We start from the raw sequence: 19,324 nt of genomic DNA, 5'->3' as shown, positions 1-19,324 counted from the left end.
ATTGATTCTTCACCAGGATGCCACGGGGTTCTAAAAACATAAGTCAAATCGCATTGTTCCCATCCTTATGAATTGGGAATCCTCTGCAGTTTCAGAGTCACTGTGGGCTATATTGTGGGTTAACCACTCAAGGTATCCGAGGCCTTCCCTAATCTGTCTTCATACCTCACTCACTTCTCAGTGTCCTGTCAACTCCAGGATATCCACCTGTCTCAGCCCAGCTGCTCCCTCAGCCTGGGGGCTCCACATTGTTCAAGGCTGAGGTCAAATGCCATCTCTTCCACCAGCAGTTGGCACCACTGCCTTAGCATTCCTAAGCATATTACCTTTACCTCCATTTCACACTTAATGTAACCAATTTGGCCTTTTCCAAAGTGTTTGGTATAAGTCTATCTTCCCCACTAGACTGAAAATTTCCCAAGGGAAAGGACCCTACATTGTTCGTATTTCCCAGAGGGCCCAGTCCAACCAGAATTTCTTATGTGACTACTGCACACTTTGACATCTGTGCACTTACAGCAGAATGGCTCCTAACTAACAGTCTCCCATCAGTTAAATGTATAAATAACAATAACAGCAGCAATAGCACACATTCATGATGTGCCGGGGAGCACTAAGCTCTGCACAGTCACTGATCACCTCCACTGACCCCTTAGGCAATGCTGTGTATAAACATCCTAATCCTTGGCCAAGGCTCATGGACACCAGAGGATGTGCCCATGCTAACAAGGAGACAACTAGGATTCACACCTGGGCTGCCTATCTCTACAAACTTAACATCTCATTTACTACATGGCCCCAAGACTCAGTCCTCCCCCTTCACACCCTTCTGGCACACATACCACTGTAGCACTTACACCTGTCAAGTTTCAGAGCAGAACCAGGCCATCGAATGATCCAGCCCTTACACTATAGACCTGACATCCCCAGAGATAACACAGACCAGAGGTAGCAAAGTTTATCAGTACCAGAACGAGGATTACAAGAATTCAAGCTCCTGGTCCCTAAAAATACACCCTTTCCACAAAGATGACTAGGAGGACATCGGATGGGCAGCTTGAGCCCCGGGATTCAGAGAGATCAGGCCCCAGCCCGACCTCTGCTTCCCTGTGCTGCGAGAGCATGAAAGGCCAGCTCAGGAAGATATGCACTCACCAGCAGGGCTGACTTCTGCTTCTCCTCGTCAATGCTGCCCTCCCCTCCATGCAGGCATGCGCTCCAGGGTTCCTTGGTTGCCTCTCTTTCCCTCCTCAGCGCCTGAAACAGCTCATCCTGGATTATAGCCTGCTGCTGTTTATACCTGTGCCAGGAGAGACATGGGAGAAGCAGGTGCAGATATAATGACTTGGCAGAAGGTAGCCAAGAAAAAGTTTGTGCATTCACTTCAGCTGCGCAGGGGACTGGGACCTGTGGGCCAGTGGAACTCTGAGGGTGGCCAGAGAGAGTACTGTGAAAGCCCACACTGCCTGACCCTTTGGAGGTTAGGCATCAGTGACAGCCCCCAAGGCAAGGGGATTGTGATACTTTGTGACAGTGACACTTTCTCAGCCAGAACAATATAGATTAGAAACAGAAGGAAAGCTGACCACTGAGTGAGGAATCAGGCAGCCATATGCCAAATGAGAAATTCTTGGGGCAGGGTTTCAATCCCTCGCTAGTTACTCTTTAAAAAGTGGGTAGGAAGGGTAGGAAGCCCACCTTCCCTGCCTCCACTTGAGAGCTTGAAGGTTTTTAGATAGCAGCAGCCCTTTGTTTTGAACATGTAACTCTTCATTCTGAATCTGTTCCTAACCTTTTACTATTGCTGGGCTTTCTGCCCAGTAAAATAACACTAAAGAGAGAGAGAAAGCTACTAGTACTCAGATGTTGTTAGTAGTATTATTTATTATAATATAAAAAATGCACACAACTGAAATACCTTTTAACTTGACCTTGATTGTTAGACATTTGGTATAATCACACAATGGCATATTATATCATCATTAAAAAACACATTATTTGATTTGTCTATAGGTTGGATCTAAAAATTGAGAACTAATAAACTACTTTAAGCAATAAAAATGTTTATAAAGCATGTGTAACAAATGGAAAAAATTATAATACTAAGTGAAAACAGCAAAATAAAAAATTATATATGACTGAAAAAATAATCCCAAACTAGGGAAAAGAACACATTTTAAAGAAACACTCCAAAATACTAACAATGGTTGTCTAGAAATGATGAATCCATGGATGGCTTTTTTCATTTTATGTATTTTCTAAGTCTTTCATTAGCATGTATTACTTGGTCACTTTTTAACTGTCTAAAAGTATCCAAAAAGGGGGTTCAGGTTAGTTATTCTTGGAGAGGCCTCTTAGGATTAGTGAGGTGAGACTCTTAGGATATGGATCTTAATCCATCTATGGGACAGACCCACATGGCTGACCTACTGGAAGGAGAAAACCAACTGTGGCTGACACTGCGCCTCTTGAAACAAATTTACTTGGCCCCTCTGTCACAGAGGCCAGTGTCTTCAAGGGTGTTGAAGAAATTGATTGGTAACAACTAACTAGCATTCACTGAGAACTCTGGGTGCCAGGCACTGTGTGCTTTGAATGCATTAACATATTTAATCATGACAATACTCCAATGAAAGAGGTACAGGAATTACCTCCTCAGAGGCCTCAGAGAGAAACAGTGCTTTTCCACGGTCACATTACCCGTGAGTTGGAAAATCAAAATGCAAACCTGCACTCCAGGAGGGCCTTTGTGCCTTAACCACTGTTCTGCAAGCCTTGGGAGGGGAGCAGGTCCCAGTTCAGAGTACTGGCTCGTGCTGATGGGAAGTCGCCAGCATCCTGAAGCCTCGTCCATCTCACCAACTACAGTTAGAATTGTGAGGGCTCCACTTTCTCCTTCATATCTCTAAAAATATGCCTGCACATGCACACAGGCCCAGAAAGTCCAGACACTCAACTATTTAGTCCTGGCTTTTTCAAGTGAATTTTTGAAAACATTAGCAATCAACTCCCACATGCCCCTTTTGGTGTTTCTTCATCTTTAAACAAGGACCAGTACCACCTATATCATAGGGCAGTCGTGCAATCTAAATAATACAAAATATGTGAGTCAAACCCTAGAGCCTTCAGGCCAGGGAAAGGTCCCCAGTGAGGAAAGATCATTCAGCCAGTACAGAGCCAGGGGTGAGCAGGCACTCACACTTACCTGTTAGGGAGATCCTCTGCAATTCCCGAGGGCTGCTGGCCACCGCCGTACCCCGACCTGGGCAGTTTGGAGTCTGCAAAGGGACGAGAAGAAGAGGCCTGTCAGCAGCACCCCAGGATAAATGGTGGTCATCCAGGAAAGGAGCTCAGGAGTGCACTCCCAGGGATGGACAGTCCCCAGGGATGGACACATCCTTGATCCAACTATTCTGGAGAGTGACGGCCCAAAGGCCTTCCACTCCCTCATTCTGCACCAGGACCTCTTATTGCATGGGACTGGTGGCAAGCAGAACTATTTGAGTGCAGCGTTTCAAATCCATCCCTACTCACTCTACAATTACCTGGCCCCTAGGTCATCTACTAAACAGAGGCCAAGAACAGCTGAGGAACCACTTCACGCTTTATGTTGAAAGGACAGTCTCCAGGGTCTGGGTGTGACATGGGAGACAGGAGGGGAAAGGAGGTTCCTTAAATCTTGTTTCCCTTAGTACCCCATTCTACGAATTTCTAATCCTGAATGTGGCAAACACCCCCTATTAATGGTATTTTATATATCATTTTACCTGGATCACCTCTAGAATTATTGGGTTCTTTAAGTTGTCACAGTAGGTCTACCTTTTGATGGCCATGAACTTGGAGATTTCTGAGTATTTCCAACTCACTCTACTCTCGTCACTGCTTAGTGACTCTGAGGGTTTTGTTCTTCTCCCTCCCTCAGGCTTTATACTTCTCAAACCACCTCTCAGCCAAATTTCAACACTTTTCTGTGGCCTTGGCCAAGTGTCCTACACCTCCATCACAGGCTTTAAAAGCAGCAGTGAGTAGGACTGCACAAAATATTTTAGAAGAAGTAGGCTTTGTGAAAGAATATGTGGGGATTTGGCATTTCACTCCCAAGACCTTTTAAAGCATGCTGAACTCACAGGCTGGAGCACGCAACCCTTCAGAGTCATTTCCAAAAGTAACCATCCTATGATTCACACTTTCAGACTCTACAGAAGGATGGGTGCAGCCGAGCTCCAGCCTGCAAGGAGGGCACACCTAAGTGCTCCAGAGTAACATGACAGTTTCTCGAATGGAAATAAAAAATAGTATACTGCTGACCAGTTCTTATTTTGACATTAATGTTCCCCATTCTTACTTATTTGTTACGACAGCTTTACTGAGGTATAATTTATCCTATTTTTGCTTCTTATACAATTTTCCTTTTTTATCGCTACAAAAATATCAGTCCATTGTAGACAATGTAAACTAATCCACACTCCCACCTTCCATCCATGTACAAGCCTGACCTTTTCCCTGCCCCCATGGTAACTCTCATTACTTAATATGTGTCTTTGATCATTAAGAAAGTTGAGAATCTCATCACATGCATATGACCATTTGTGTACATTTTCTTTTAAGAATCTTTAAAATTTCTTTATATATTAAAACCACCAATACTCTGTCATATTTCCCCAGTTTATTATTCATACTTCATTTATTTTTTCTAAATTGTTTCTAATTTCTTATACTTACATTACTCACTTTTCTTCATAATTTAGGGTTTCTTTACTTGATGTAGTGCTTAGAAAATCTACTGATTGCACTTTTATGTACCATTGTAATTTTATGGCTTCAATTCTTATATTTAAATCTTGTATTGCCTCTGACATTTGTTTTGAGGTATGGTACAACATAAGGGTTTAATTTTAACTTCTTTTTCTAATTTGTTCTATCACTAAAATAAAAGCAAACACTGATTTTAAAAGTAGAAATATTTTAAAATTAGTCAACTTCAAGACAGTCCATTTATGCTGACTTGAAGCATTCAGAAACTCAAAACTCATACTCATCAATCATTTAAACAGCAAAATGCTTTGTTATAACTAAAACCAAATGACAAATGAGCCACAATTCTTGCTTCTTAAACTACTGAAACTTACCAAAACTGAAATGAGTGCTTCTTTTATTATCCAAAGCTAAAATTGATGTGTGCATAATATATTTTAGCAATTTTGTTTTTCTCATCACTTCCTCTCACCAGTTAATGCAGTTTATTAAAATGCCCTGGGTTAAGTTTGACCCACTTCAACTCATCAGTCGGCTAAAGAAATCATGGGAGCTAGCCCTTTTGATAAAGGACAGGGCATCTTGTGTGGATTTTGAGAACATCACTCAGCCCCTTCACTAATAGAATATTCATAAAGATCTTGGGGCAGATCCAAATCCAGGTACTGATTTGCCCTAAAGCTCAGGAAGCCCTGAGGTAGACAATACAGGGGCAGAGGTGTAGAAGGCCTGGCCTGCACCCTGGCCATGAGGATGAAGTCGGAGCTCTCTGGCCACTGTGCGGAGGTCTCCAGGACCTGGCTTCTGAGCACTGCCCTGACACCTCCCCTTTCCTTCTACTTTGTACTCCAGAGATAGCAAACAGTCTCTAGGTCCCCAAAGAGGCCAGGTTGTGTCATCTCTGGGCCTCTGCTGATGCTGTTCACCAAGCCTGAAACGCCTATCTATCACTGCTCTTTCAAAATCCAGTTCAAAAGTCAACTCCCGGGAGTCCTGCCCTAAAATAATGAGTCACTCGCTCCTCTGTGCTACCTTAGACTTTAAGCATGTTGCATAGTGTTGCAACATCACATGATGCATGTGACCCACAGGGTTATATGTATATCTGGCTCCTTAACTAGAGCTTTGGGTGTCTACCTGTCACTGTGTCCCAGTATGAAGCACACGTCCTGATCCCTGATTAGCTTTCAGAAAATGCTGAGTTCCTGCCTTCTATAATCTTACAACTTAATAGGGAGGATTAGCAGAAAAGACAACTCTAATGCAAGGCCACATACAATACAATGAACAGTTATCCACTGTAAGACAGAATTTATACTCCACAGTGCCATGGCTCCTCCAGTCAATCGGTAAAAAATAAAATACATCAGGTTACAAATGATAGCTAAGACCCAAATTCTCATAAACAAGTATTTATTGAGTAGAACAGCAATTGTCTCAAGACATTTTTGGTTTGTAATAGCTTTATATTTTTGTACCTTACACCTTCTGCTTAAACGTTTTGTTCCATAAAGTTTGCTGAAAGTAGTTATTTAGAGAAAAACACAAATTTCTTTATTTGTGATGGGCACCAAAGAGTAGGGAACAAATCAGCTTTGAGCCCTGCATGGATGCAAAAAGAACTCGTGGGAGGTACAGAGTGGAAGCCACTCTTAGAAGGAACAGGATGTGTAGGCCAGGTTAGAGTTGCTGAGGCTGACACCAAAGTCATCGACTCAATCCCCCCTAATTGTCCCATCTCACGTAAACCCCTACCATTCTTTGGACCACACCAACATTACTGATCATGCTTCGCTTATGAATCTTTAAAAGCAACTTCTTACAGGAGCTGTCAAACCAAGCCCTTTTGCCTTATTTTTTTACATAGAGAGAAACTGAAACAATAAGGCAAAACAGTTTGGCCCCACTCACAGAAGCTCTGACTAACCTGTGCTGCTGCTGTTATACCAGACAGCATCTGTAATGCACGGAAGCCACACTCCCCTCAAAAGTCATTATCAGAAAGGAGATGTTGACATCACCCAGAAACAAACTGGAGCCACATTAGCTGTCAAATATGTTCTGACAGGTGCATAGTTTGGCACTCCTTTCACACTCTACTCCAGCTTTCCACAGAATCACTACAACCTGCCGTACCTTTCTCCGGGCCTTTAGAGGTGCCAAATGTGGAAGATGGAGGAGCAGGAGGAAAAGTCAGCTGGCCCACTTTGCAAGGCTGGCTGGGATCCTTCATGCGGTTAACCACATTTTCAGAAAGCTAAGGGAAGAATTGAAGAATGGGAAAAAGTTATATCATAGAAACCTCTGGAAATGAACACTATCCTTTATCCATGCCCCAGACTGACCACTGACACCACTTCCTTAAGACCAATTCCAATAATATAATTCCATTTCAAAACCTCCTGTAATGGCCCAGCACCTACCAGATTAGTGCCAAACCACCGTCTAGATTCCAGACCCATCACAGCAGGTCCCTTGCCGGCTCTCTAGCTTCATCTCCTGCTGCTCCCTGCCCACACCCTGCACTCGGTGGAACCCAACTTCTCACTTTTCTCATTCCCTCTCAATTCATTACACTGCTCCTCTGCCAAGATCCACCAGCAGCCCCCCACCCCTGGTACACCTCTACCGGCCCAAATCTTACCTTTCCTTTAAGGGCATCTCAGTGTTCCCTCCTCTGTGAGATCTTCCCTGATAGTACCCAAGTGAAGCAGCATTTCTCGTCTTCCTTAACATTCCCATTACAACTCATGTGTGCCTCTTAAGGACGTACCACAAAATGCTACCTGCACCATCCTAATGGTTTGTAAATACCTTGAGGGCTGGGGCTTCCACTTACTCACCTCTGCGTACCCCTCAGTGCCACACATACTCATTTCACCTTAGTTCCCTCTAATGAAGACTGGATAACCAAACTTCCATTTATTTTAGAGGAAGTGAAATAGGCATGAGGGTGTCATAAAACAGTTTACTGAAATGAAATAACAAGCTAAGGATAAATCAAGAACAAAAACCCTTAAGCATTCACTTCAGTAAATATTTACTAAGTGCCTAATATGTGCAAAGCATCATAAAGCACAGTTGAGGGGAAAATGTAAAAATGACTTTAAAGAAAAAAAGCCACGATCAGTAACTCCACTTCCCAGTATCCAGCTGAGAAAAGTGCTCCCACATGTACACAGAAGTATTGGAATAGAAAAAAAGGAAAGAAAACAATATAAATATGCAACAATAGAGAACTGATTAAAGAAATGATGCTGTATACCTTCTATGAAATATTATGGAACCATTAAGAAAGAATGAAGTATGACATACAACTGTCACAAAAGGATATATGAGATATACTGCTGATTTTGCAAAGTCATAGAACACTTTGTATATCTCAATTTTGTAAAAAGAGATATACAATCATCAAAAATATGCAGGCATACAAATATAAATAGGTTAATACATGCATATGTATATTCACAAATGTGAAAATGCATTTGAATTTTCACTTATATGCATACACACAAAGATATGTATCTGTTCAGATGTTAAAGTCTAAAAGACCACATAAAAAACACAAAGTCCTGCAAGTAGGGACAGGAGCAGCTGGGGCAGGAATTTACTTTTGGCACTTCTGCATTTTAATTTTTTAGCATGAACAATTTTTTAGCAACTAAAAATAATAATAATAATAATAATAATAATAATAATAATAACAGAGTCCTTCTAGTATTTAAGATCCATGCAAATCAAATAGCTAATTAATAACACAGGACAAGAGAAGACCAAGCATATACAGCAGTGAAAGAAAATTGAGAATCTAGAAATAAACCTATTTATCTATGGTCAATTGACAAAGACGCCAAGACAATTTAATGGGGAAACAATAGTCTCTTCAACAAATGGTGCTGGTACAACTAGATTTACACATGTAAAAGAATGAAGTTGAACACCTACCTCATACCATATACAAACAGATCAGAGATCTAAATGTAGGAGCTAAAACAATGAAACTCTTATAAGAAAATATAGGGGTAAATCTTTTCTTTTACTTAGGGGTTAATCTTTATAATCTTGGCTTTGGTAGTGGATTTGTAGATATGATACCAAAAGCAGGAAAAATTAAAAAAAAAAAACAGATATACTGAACTTCAACAAAATTAAAGTTCTGTATACCAAACGACACAATCAAGCAAGTCACAAGATAACCAAAGGAATGGGAGAAAATATTTGAAATCATATATCTGACAAGGGATATGTATCTACAGTATATAAAGAATTCCCACAAATCAATAATGCAAAGAAAATAATCTGATTAAAAATGGACAAATGATCTGACTAAATATTTCTCCAAAGGAAATATACAAAAGATGCTCAATATCATTAGTTATTAGAAAAATGCAAATTCAAACTACAATGAGATACCATTTCACACCCGCTAGGATGGTAATAATCAAAGATAATAACAAGGGTTGACAAGGATGTGGGAAATCAGAAACCCACACATTGCTGATAACAACATAAAATAGCACAGCTGCTGTGGAAAACAGTCTGGAAGTTACTCAAAATGTTAAACATAGAGTTACCTAGCAATTCCACTCCTTGCTATCTACTCAAGAGAAATGAAAACACATGTCTACACAAAAATTTGTATATGAGTGTTCATATCCATAACAGCCAAAAAGTGGAAACCACCCAAATATTCATCAACTGATGAATGAATAAGTAAAATGTGACAAATCTATACAATAGAATATTTAGCCATAAAAAAGAAATAAGTACTGACACATGCTATAAAATGGATAAACCTGTAACCATTATGCTAGGTGAAATAAGCCAGACACAAAAGGCCACATACTATATGATTCTGCTTATTTGAGATGTCTAGAATAAGCAGATCTCCAGAGACAAAAAGTAATTAGTGGTTACCTTGGACTTGGGGAGATAGGGAGACTGGGGACTGATAACTAAAGGGTAAGAGGTTTTTTTCTGGGGGGTGGAGGGTGATAAAAATGTTCTAAAAACTATTGTGATGATGCTTGCACATATCTGACTATTCTAAAAACCACTGAATTGTACACTTTAAATGGGTGAATTGTACAGTATGTAAATCACCTCTCAATAAACCTGTTATAAAGAGAACAAAAAAAAAAAGTGAGCAGTCCAGACTGGATGTCACTTAGCAAAAGCAAGATATCCTAAGGAACGTACACCTGTGTGTGTTCCTGAGGGCAAGAGCAGGATTTGGACTGAAGAGAAGTGACAGTGTGGGGAGGGGGAGGGGAGGTAATCTTGCACAGTGCTGGGCTGGGCACATGGGAAAGACACACAGCCAGCCAGAGACTGGTATGCTACAGGCACACCGGTCTCTGGAAGGTGTGGATTGAAAAGGTGGACTTGGATGGAGCTGGTACCGACAGGAACTTCAAAGTCAGAGGACTCAAACAACTGTGGGCACTGCTGAAAGTTTCTGAGCCAGGAAAGAGCATAGGGGGTGTTTTTGGAAGGTGAATCAGCAGTGTCACAGGGAGCACACTGGAGTGGGGAGCGTGCCCTTAGTCACGAAGTGACAAGGGCCTGCGGCAGCAGCAGTAACATGCAGTAACAGGCTTTTTGTCTGGTGCTACCTCAGTGGTGAGGAACAAAGGAGAGCACAGAGTTAAAGAAAAAGAAGTTTTGATCTTAGGTTAATGGAAGAGCTTGAGGGAGAATGACAGAAAGGGGCAAATCAAGAAAAGAGAGGCCATTTTGAGAAAATAGCAAATTAGCTTGATTGTAGATATAAAATCTCAGGTTATAAAAGGTAAAGAACCCTTAAAATCCGCTGGCTCACTCTCTCCTTTTTACAGCATAACAACTAAAGCCTGTAATGAGTCAATGTTTTGGAAAGTCAAGAGTAAACTCTGCAGTACAGTCAAGTGCCCATTTCTTGCTCAAGTCAGCTACACAGAGGTTCAAGGTGGGACCCCTGATTGGGTGTGAGGCGACAGCAAGGCTGAGATGGGATGTTTTTCCAGGCAGGCAGGGACATGGAGCTGGCATTCAAGAGTAAATCTGCATGGAAAAAAGATTTGGGTGTCCCAAATCTTTTGTGTGCTAGAAGTGGCTTGCAAGACCTCATTTTTTAAAAATATATCTTTATTGATTTCAGAGAGAGGAAGGAAGAGGGAGAGAGATAGAAACATCAATGATGAGATCACTGATTGGCTGCCTCCTGCACACCCCCTACTGGGGGTTGAGCCCACAACCCCGGCATGTGCCCTGACTAGGTATCGAACAGGTGACCTCTTGGTTGATGGGTTGATGCTCAACCACCAAATCACACCAGCCTGGCACAAGAGGTAATTTTTAAATTTTCAGAAGTTTTGCAAGCTGGTTGACTTCATAACCAGCTTGAAACTGGCCACGGATATTTTTTTTGAGACCTGGTAATTTTTTTTAATTCAAATACAGTTGTTCTACAGCATAGCATAAATTAAAGATCAAACATATACATACATATCAGAGATTTAGCTTAAAAAGCCACAGAAATCAGCAAATGCTACAGATCAGGGCACTGTCTTGGGAGAAAAGCCAGGTGTTAAACACATACCAGCACACCAAGAGGCATCGCTCCCCTCCTCCCTACCTCATATCCCAGTGGACTCTCTGAGATGTACCAGCCTCTGAGACGTGGGAGGGAGGAGAGCACTGAGTGGTCCTGAAATCCATGTGGGTATGGGTGATCAATGTGTGATGTGCATGAAACAGGCAGTCCCCTTGGTAATGGTCATGCTGTAAAGGGTCATATGACCAGGAAGAACAGGTGCTGGCACACTTAGAAAGGAGGCCCTGGGGACCAGGGCAAGCAGCCTGGTCAAGGACAACGTAATTCTAACCCATTTTCCCTCAGCAAGTACTTGTTTGTTAAGTACCCACCGTGTGAGAGCAATGTTCTAGGAGCAGTAGGTGAAAGAAACAGCAATGGAAGAGACATGGTCCTTGCTTTCATGGAGCTTACATTCTAATGGGAGATGACACAATAAACAAGTAAACAATTTTACAAATAAGATTTTGACCATCCAACATAAGATAATCTAAAACAGTTATAAATCACACCATTATTTTTACATAGCCTGAAGACAAAAAACACCAATGAAATTACCATTCCACCTGTTTTATGACATCCCTATTTCAGAGATGTTAAAATGTGTCTTAAAAATCAGTGACGTATGGTAGTGATAAGTGCTAGGAAAGAATAAAATGCAATATTGCAGTTATGGAATGTATGCAGGAAGCCACAGGCATTGGGAAAGACCTCTTAGAGGAGATGACACCAATGTTAAGACTCCTGCCTCCACATTTACATCTTGAGATCCAGGAGAAAATGATCTAGTTCTAAGCAGAGGAGAGGATAAGTACAAAGTCTCTGAGAAGAACTGAAGCTGGCCACTGTCCAAGGGCCTGACAGAAGGCCACTGTGTAAGAAGGAGAATAGGACCAGATGATCAGGCCAGAGAGGCAGGCAAAGGCAAGACCATACGCCCTGGCAGATGAAAGTTAAAAGCTCATATTTGCTCCAAGGGCCAGAACAGCTACGGTGCGGTTCTACACAGGTGAGTCACAGGCTCTCATTTCCTAGTCCCAGTCCAGGTGTCCCAGTCTCAGCCATACTACTTGGTGAGTGACGGGTTAAGGAAAACATTGGCATGCTTCTTGTTGGCAGTAAGAGATTTGTAATATTTTTTAATGTTGCTACAAAATAGAGCAAGTAATATTTTTAATCAACAAATATACATATACACACAGTAGTCATGTGAGAATAAACACCATCTGGGCAGTGCTCCCTGTACCAACAGAACCAGAATGGAGGCCTCCAGAGCCAGACGGGTCTGGAACTCAGTGATGAGGCCCACTGGTCATTGTGCCCTCAGAGCTGGCTTGAAAAAATTAGATATCTCATGCAAAAAAAGATGGATTTAGATCAGGGTTCAACAAACTCTAGTGCTAGAGCCAAATCCAACCAAATACTTGATGTTGTAAAGAAAGTTTTAATGGAACATAACCACACCCATTCATTTGCATATTGCCTATGGTTGCTTTCAAACTACAACGGCAGAGTTGGGTAGTAATGATAAAGATCTTCTAGTCGGCAAAGCTAATGTATTTATTATCAGATTATTTACAGAGAAATTTTGCCTACCTCTGATTTAGAGCCTTACCTCCCAACAAATGCAAAAATTAATTCAAAATGGATTATAGACCTACATTAAAAAGTCAAAACTATAAAACTCTTGGAAGAAAACAAAGAGGAAATTTTCCATAAGCTTAGATTAGGCAAAGATTTACAAGATATGACACCAAAAGCACAATCAATAAAAGAAAAAAAAATGATAAATTAAACTTCATCAAAATTACAAATGTTTGCACTTCAAAGACACTACTAAGAAAATGAAAAGACAAGCCACATATTGGGAGAGAATATTTGCAAATCATAATATGATAAGGAACTAGTATCCAGCATAAAGAAATCCTGTAACTCACTAATAAAAAGACAAACAACCCAACTAAAAGTGGGCAAAAGACTTGAACACACACTTCACCAAAGAGAATATATAAATGGCAAATAAGCACATGAAAAGATACTCAACATGATTAATTATTAGGGAAATGCAAATTCAAACCACAATAAGATACCATTTCACACACACCAAAATTGCTATAATTAAAAAGACAAACAATAACAAGTTTTGCTGAGGATATGGAGAAATTGGAGCCCTTAGATATTGTTGGTGGGAACGATGTAAAATGATACAGTCACTTTAGGAAACAGTTTGACAGTTTCTAAAAGGTTAAACCTAACACTCATCAAATTCATAAACAGAATGTCCCAGCAATTCTACTCTTAGGTATCTACCCAAGAGAAATGAAAACATATGTTCACCAAAAAACTTGCACATAAATGTCCACAGTGGCATTATTCACAATAGTCAAGAACCAGAAACAATTCAAAGTCCTTCAACTGGTGACTGGATAAATGAAATGCAATACAGCCATACAGTGAGATACTATTCAGCAATAAAAAGGAAATACTGATACATGCTACAACATGAATGAACCAACACCAAAAACATTGTGCTAAGTGAAAGAAGCCAACAGTAAAAGATGTATGAGTGCATTTACATGGGATGTCCAGAAAAGATAAATGCATGGAGGCAGAAGGATTAATGGTGACCTGAGGCTGGAAGTGGGAGTGGGGAGTGATTGCAAATAGGCACAATGAATCTTTTTAGGTCTTGCAAATGTTCTAACATCCTATTGTGATGACAGTTGCTCAACTTTATTAATTTGCTAAAATATTATTGAAATGGTGAATTTTACATATAAAATACACCTCAATGAAGCTGTTTAAAAAAAAGAAAGAAAAATCACTATCATCAGCTACAATCTTTGCAAAGCCCTACTCCTGATTAGAGAAGTAGAAGTAGTTACTCCTGCAGTGTTGCCTCCAGGGTAACATGTAAACAGCTCTCTCTGGCATTCAGGGCCCTTTACGTGTCTGGCCTCATCACCTGGCCAATGTTCCCCAACATCCCAGTCTGTGTGGCTACCACGCACATAAGTGATGGAGTTGGAACGTCTGAGCTTCCAGCTCTACCACTAACTCACTGTGACCTTGGGTTACTTCACCGCCTTGAAACTGTTTCCTCACCTCTGAGAGAGGGATGATAATATCTCAGGTCAGCGTGGGCAATATCTGAGATACTGCTCCTAAAACACTCAGCAAAGAGTAAATATGTGCACTTCTCCTGGCTGGCTCAGGCACATCTTCCAAGTCACCTCCTCAGAGCAGCATTAACTATCACACCTTGAGCAGGTGGCCCCATTACTCTTTGCATCCTTTGTTTCCTTCATAGCACTTGCAGCTTTTTTATTCCTTTGCCTCTTTTTTCTCTCTTTCTTTTGGTCTGTCCTCCCTACTGGGCTGAGGTCTCCATGAAGGCAGGGACCTTATGCTTTGTCCCTTATTGTCTCTGCAAACCCAGGCCCGATGTCTGGCAAGTCACACATTCACAGCAAGCAGTTTACTGAGGTGATGAATAGGCAATAGCTATGGGTGCGATGCTCAGCATGTGGCGTCTCTGGTTTTGGCACGGTTGGGAACTGTTTCTTGTGTGCCTAACTACACCCTCCTTGATCTTCCCCTCAGTGGCCCAGACTCACCTCACAGGAGCAATAAATGATAGTAGAGGTGATATAGCCAGGAGGGTGCAATGAGCCTGGGGACACACCTGACACAGCAGGCTGGGGAAGTAACTAGGGAAGAGCCACCTAGCGGTTGGAAGGGAAATGGCTGAAGACAGGGAGGAGTCTGGATGTGGAGGAGCAGCCATTTCAGTTGAATCCCCAACATGGCTGCTCACCGGGGCAGAGAACAGGCAGTGGGCAGACACAGGGCATGGCTGCCACGTGTGCCTTCTTTTCTTATTGGAGGGTGGGGTTAAACATACTGGTTGAAATGCAATCTTTATGTATTTCACACATGCTTGCTCTGAAAATGAGTTGAATATAATTGCAGCACTTTGTATTAAATTTTTTACCTTCCAAGGAAATAGGGCTGGAACTCACCATGTAAATTTATGCAAGTAAGTGTGCAAACTAGCAAGGCCCTAGCATTTCATTTTAAGGGAACTAGAGCACTTTCCAGGCCCAGGCCCAGGCCCAGGGGGTTAAACACAAGTGGTCTTTATGAATATTTAACTTTCTCTGAAGGAGCAGGGGCAGATATTCCTTGGCATCTACCTCTATTAAATTAACTTCTTGTTGTGTTCATCCAATGATCTCTTCTACTGATTTTTACTCACCTGCCTAATAACAAAGTGGACTCCCCAACCCTCAAGTAACTTTGCGAACAAAAAAGTCATTACATACACCAAAACACTTCATTGCTGTCACCTCCTTTTCTCTGATCTCCAGGAACATAAGCAGGAGGGAGAGAGAAGGAAAGGGGGGGGAGGGGGAAGGGGGGGAGGGGCTGTAATAGCATGGGGTCATGCACCCCACAGTGTGACTCAGGGCAAGTCATTTATTCTCTCTAATGAGTTTGTCCAGCAGTCAACCTGTCACCAAAGCTCTCTTTCATTTTAACAACCTCCGGTAGAACAAAGTGAGGCACCAGCACCCTATCAGGACAGATGGAGGCTTTGTCACAGAATTTTCTTGCTGTTTTGCATCAGTGGTAGGGAAGGAGCTGGAGTACTGAGAAAAAGATCTGGATTAAAGTTCCAGAAGTTACTCAGGTAACACATTGGACAAATTCCTTAACCTCTCTAAGCCCAATTCTCCATCTTTAAAGAGAATTTATACTTTGCAGAATTGTCAAGAAAACTAGAAATAAAATGTACCTGCCTGATATCTAAAAAGTTGATGTTCCTCTGTCAACTCAAAGGAAATCACTTCCCAAGGGACTCCCCTGAACCTTAGAAACTCCCAGTGACCTATCTTTCCAACATTCCCCAAAGCAGGATACCAGGTGACAAAGGTGGGAGAGCACCCAAATGTAGCCAAGGATATCTTTCTCAATTTCAATTCAGGCTCCTGCCTCTCAACCTTCCAACCTCATTTTGCCTTTGCCATGAGTCAGGTCAAGATTAGATAACACCAGCAGGCACCAAATGTATTTACCAAGTACTATGACAGGCAAAGAGTAGAGGCCCCCACTCTATTATAAAAACACTCTCCTTTCTCTAACCACTTCAACACACAGTTGTGGGTGGGAAGGTACTTTAGATTAAGTGGTCAGGTAAGGATACTCGAATATTTTAACTATAACAAGAATGGTAAGAGCTTGATATACGAAAAGCTGGGGGTGAGGGTGGGGGTGGGAATAGGGCCTGGAAAGGAAACCTTAACCAGAACCTTGATGCAGCCAGCAGACTTAATAGGTAAGCACTGAAACAGACTAAAGCCAAGGGGCTGAAACAGAGACTGCTCTGCCTCACCTTGGCAATGGACGTTAATCTGGAGGGAAATGAAAGCATCCGGTACAATGGCAAGGTGGTTGGCAACACCATGTCTGAAAGCCACAGTTATAGTGTCCAGGTGAGTCGGGTTTTTGCATACGTCCCTATAGAGCTAAGTAAGACAGGACAAGTGGAAGCTGGACTATCAGGCAAACATTACCCAGCAATCATCATACAAGAACTCTTGGTATTGAAGGAACCAACCAGAAACCAGCTTCAGAAAAATGTTGGAAAGGGCACAATTTGAAAAAGACCTTCAACAGTCAACTGAATTGTGATTGCTATATGACTGTATTCAAAATTATGATTTGTAGGGAAATAGGGAAAACCAAGGATTTATTTCAAAATCATTAAAATCTAGATTTAGAATCTTAAAACCTCCTGTTTTCTCAGCAAGATACATTAATAGATTCATGCTTTACATTGTGATGTCAAATGAAGTAATTAGAAATTAATGTTTTTATTATCCTATATTGTTGCCTATGAAATTCAATTAGTAAAACATTTAGGTGTTTGCTAATGTACAATCATTATTACAACAGAACTAGAGGGCATTATATAATTTTAGGCACATATGCATATGGCTCTTATTAGCTGAAAACAAATAAATAAATTTTTTAAAAAATATTTTTAAAGCTGGGGGAGACAAACAGCAAATGCAGAGGTCCTGTGCTTGAAGCAAGCTGACATCTTGCTGGGACAAGGAGGTCCTGAGGCTAGTGAATGGGGGGGAGGGTTGTGAAACGTGGTCAGAGAGATCAGCAGCACAGCTTTGTAAAACAAGGTAAGGTCATTCCTTTTCATCTTAAATGCACTAGGCATTCATTAAAACCCTTCCTTAGGTCCTGGCCAGGCGGTTCAGTTGGGTGGAGCATCGTCCAGTACACCAGAAGGTTATGGGTTCGATTTCTGGTCAGGGCACATACCTAGCGTATGGGAGGCAACGGATCATGTTTTTTCGCACACCGACGTCTCCGTCTCTCTCTCTCTCTCCCTAAAAATCAAGCAACAAGTCCTCCCATGAGGATTTTAAAAAACACCAAAACAACAACAAAAAACCCTTGCTTGGGATTTTAAGGAGAAGGGTCTATTGTTTGAATTACAACTTTTAAAGTGCCCCTTTGGCTGCAGTGTTGAGAATCCGAGAGCCCCTAGTTAAAAGGCTGTTGCAGTTGTCCAGGGTCGGTAGCAGCATATCATGTACAGAGAACGAGACGCATGCACTTGGTGTGCGGTGGAACAGATCAGGTCAGTAACAAGTCAACTGGGGCTGGATGTGGCCTCACCATCTCGCTCGCTCTCCAATTATTTCCCCCTGATGCCGGCGTAGTGGTGAAGCCCGAAGGCGGCCACTCCCTGCACGGGGGACCCTGGGCATTGTCCCGAGCCTCACCTTCCCCGTTTACTGCGCAGGGGGAGAGATGCTCACCACCATGGAGTAGGCAGCGCTCCGGGAGCCAGGCGCGCCCACCCGCTCTCGGCCCGCACCTCCCCTGATGCCGGCCCGGCCTCCGCACCCTCAGGCGCCCTCCACGCCCGCCCTGCCCCGGCCGTGCTCGCTCCTTGCGCCTGCCGGCGGCCAGCTCACCCGGATGCCCTGCAGCACCCGGACCGGCTCCTCCTCGTCCATGCCGAAGGACACCCTACGGCTCTCGCAGCTCTCGGTTCCCCCCATGGCAGGAGGCGGGCAGGCAGGTGGTCACGCGGCCCGGCTTCCGAGCAACCGGGCAGACGCTGAACTGTCGCTTCCGGGACTGCACAAGCCAACAAAACCATGTTTTATTGGACGCTGCCGAAAGCTCAACCAATCATGTGGCGTGGGGCCGCAGGGCATTTTGGGGATTGTAGTCCCGCCGGTCGGGCTTGCCCTTCTGTATCCCCGTAGCTAGGGGAGGCGTGGTGTCGGGGGCGTGGAAAACGCGTGGAAAGTGAAGCGGCGGATACCTAAGCGCAGAGATTCTCCAATGGCACGCAAAGAAGCTGGGGAGAGATGGACAGTACTTGCTTTGGAAAGGTCACCCTTGAAGCGGAGCTGAGGGTGCTGTTCTCAGGCCCGGAGACCACCGAGGGGGCCGAACCAAACTTGTGAAGGTGAACTTGCGGTTCTCGGCTTGTTTCATTCAGGACACTGGTACTGAACACCAAGCAAGCATTGACCTAGCCGCGGGGAATACGACTGACAAGATGTGTCCTGCCTTCCTGCTTTTTACGTATAATGGAGGAAACAAATGAAAAGACAAGCAAGCATGCAAATAAACTTAATAACCACTGAGCTACATGCTATGAAAGAAGTTAATAAGAGGAGTCCTCCTATAATTTGAGAGGTCAGAGCAACCTCTCTGAGAAAGAAGCATCTGAATTGAGAACTAAGGCCTAGTAAGGAGTTAGCCAGGAAAAGATGGGGAAAGGACTTTGCTGGGGACCAACCAGTGCAAAGGCCCTGAGTCAGGAAAGACCTTGCCACATTCAAGAAAGAAAGAGGATCTAGCTGCATGAATGGGAAGAGAGAAGCAAGCAGAGGAGAGCCAGAGACAAGGAGGTCAGACCAGTAGGACCTTGTAGTCCAAGGTCAGAGTTTT

The 19,324-nt window shown here is 42.7% G+C and overlaps 1 protein-coding gene across 1 annotated transcript; it reads right to left on the bottom strand.

Annotated features, from left to right (window-relative positions):
• Positions 1 to 1,080: 1,080 nt before the first annotated feature.
• Positions 1,081 to 18,420, bottom strand: CHCHD6 (coiled-coil-helix-coiled-coil-helix domain containing 6). Its single transcript, XM_016197322.2, has 4 exons — positions 18,334 to 18,420; positions 6,892 to 7,012; positions 3,206 to 3,278; positions 1,081 to 1,300 (listed from the first exon to the last, which is right to left on the bottom strand). The coding sequence occupies exons 1-4, from the start codon at positions 18,418 to 18,420 to the stop codon at positions 1,081 to 1,083; spliced, it is 501 nt and encodes a 166-aa protein (XP_016052808.2).
• Positions 18,421 to 19,324: the final 904 nt, after the last annotated feature.

This window comes from Miniopterus natalensis, chromosome 7 (genome assembly GCF_054644295.1).
Source record: "Miniopterus natalensis isolate mMinNat1 chromosome 7, mMinNat1.hap1, whole genome shotgun sequence".
Classification (NCBI taxonomy): domain Eukaryota; kingdom Metazoa; phylum Chordata; class Mammalia; order Chiroptera; family Miniopteridae; genus Miniopterus; species Miniopterus natalensis.
Note: the sequence above shows the minus strand (reverse complement) of the source record. Positions and strands in the feature narration are given on the sequence as shown.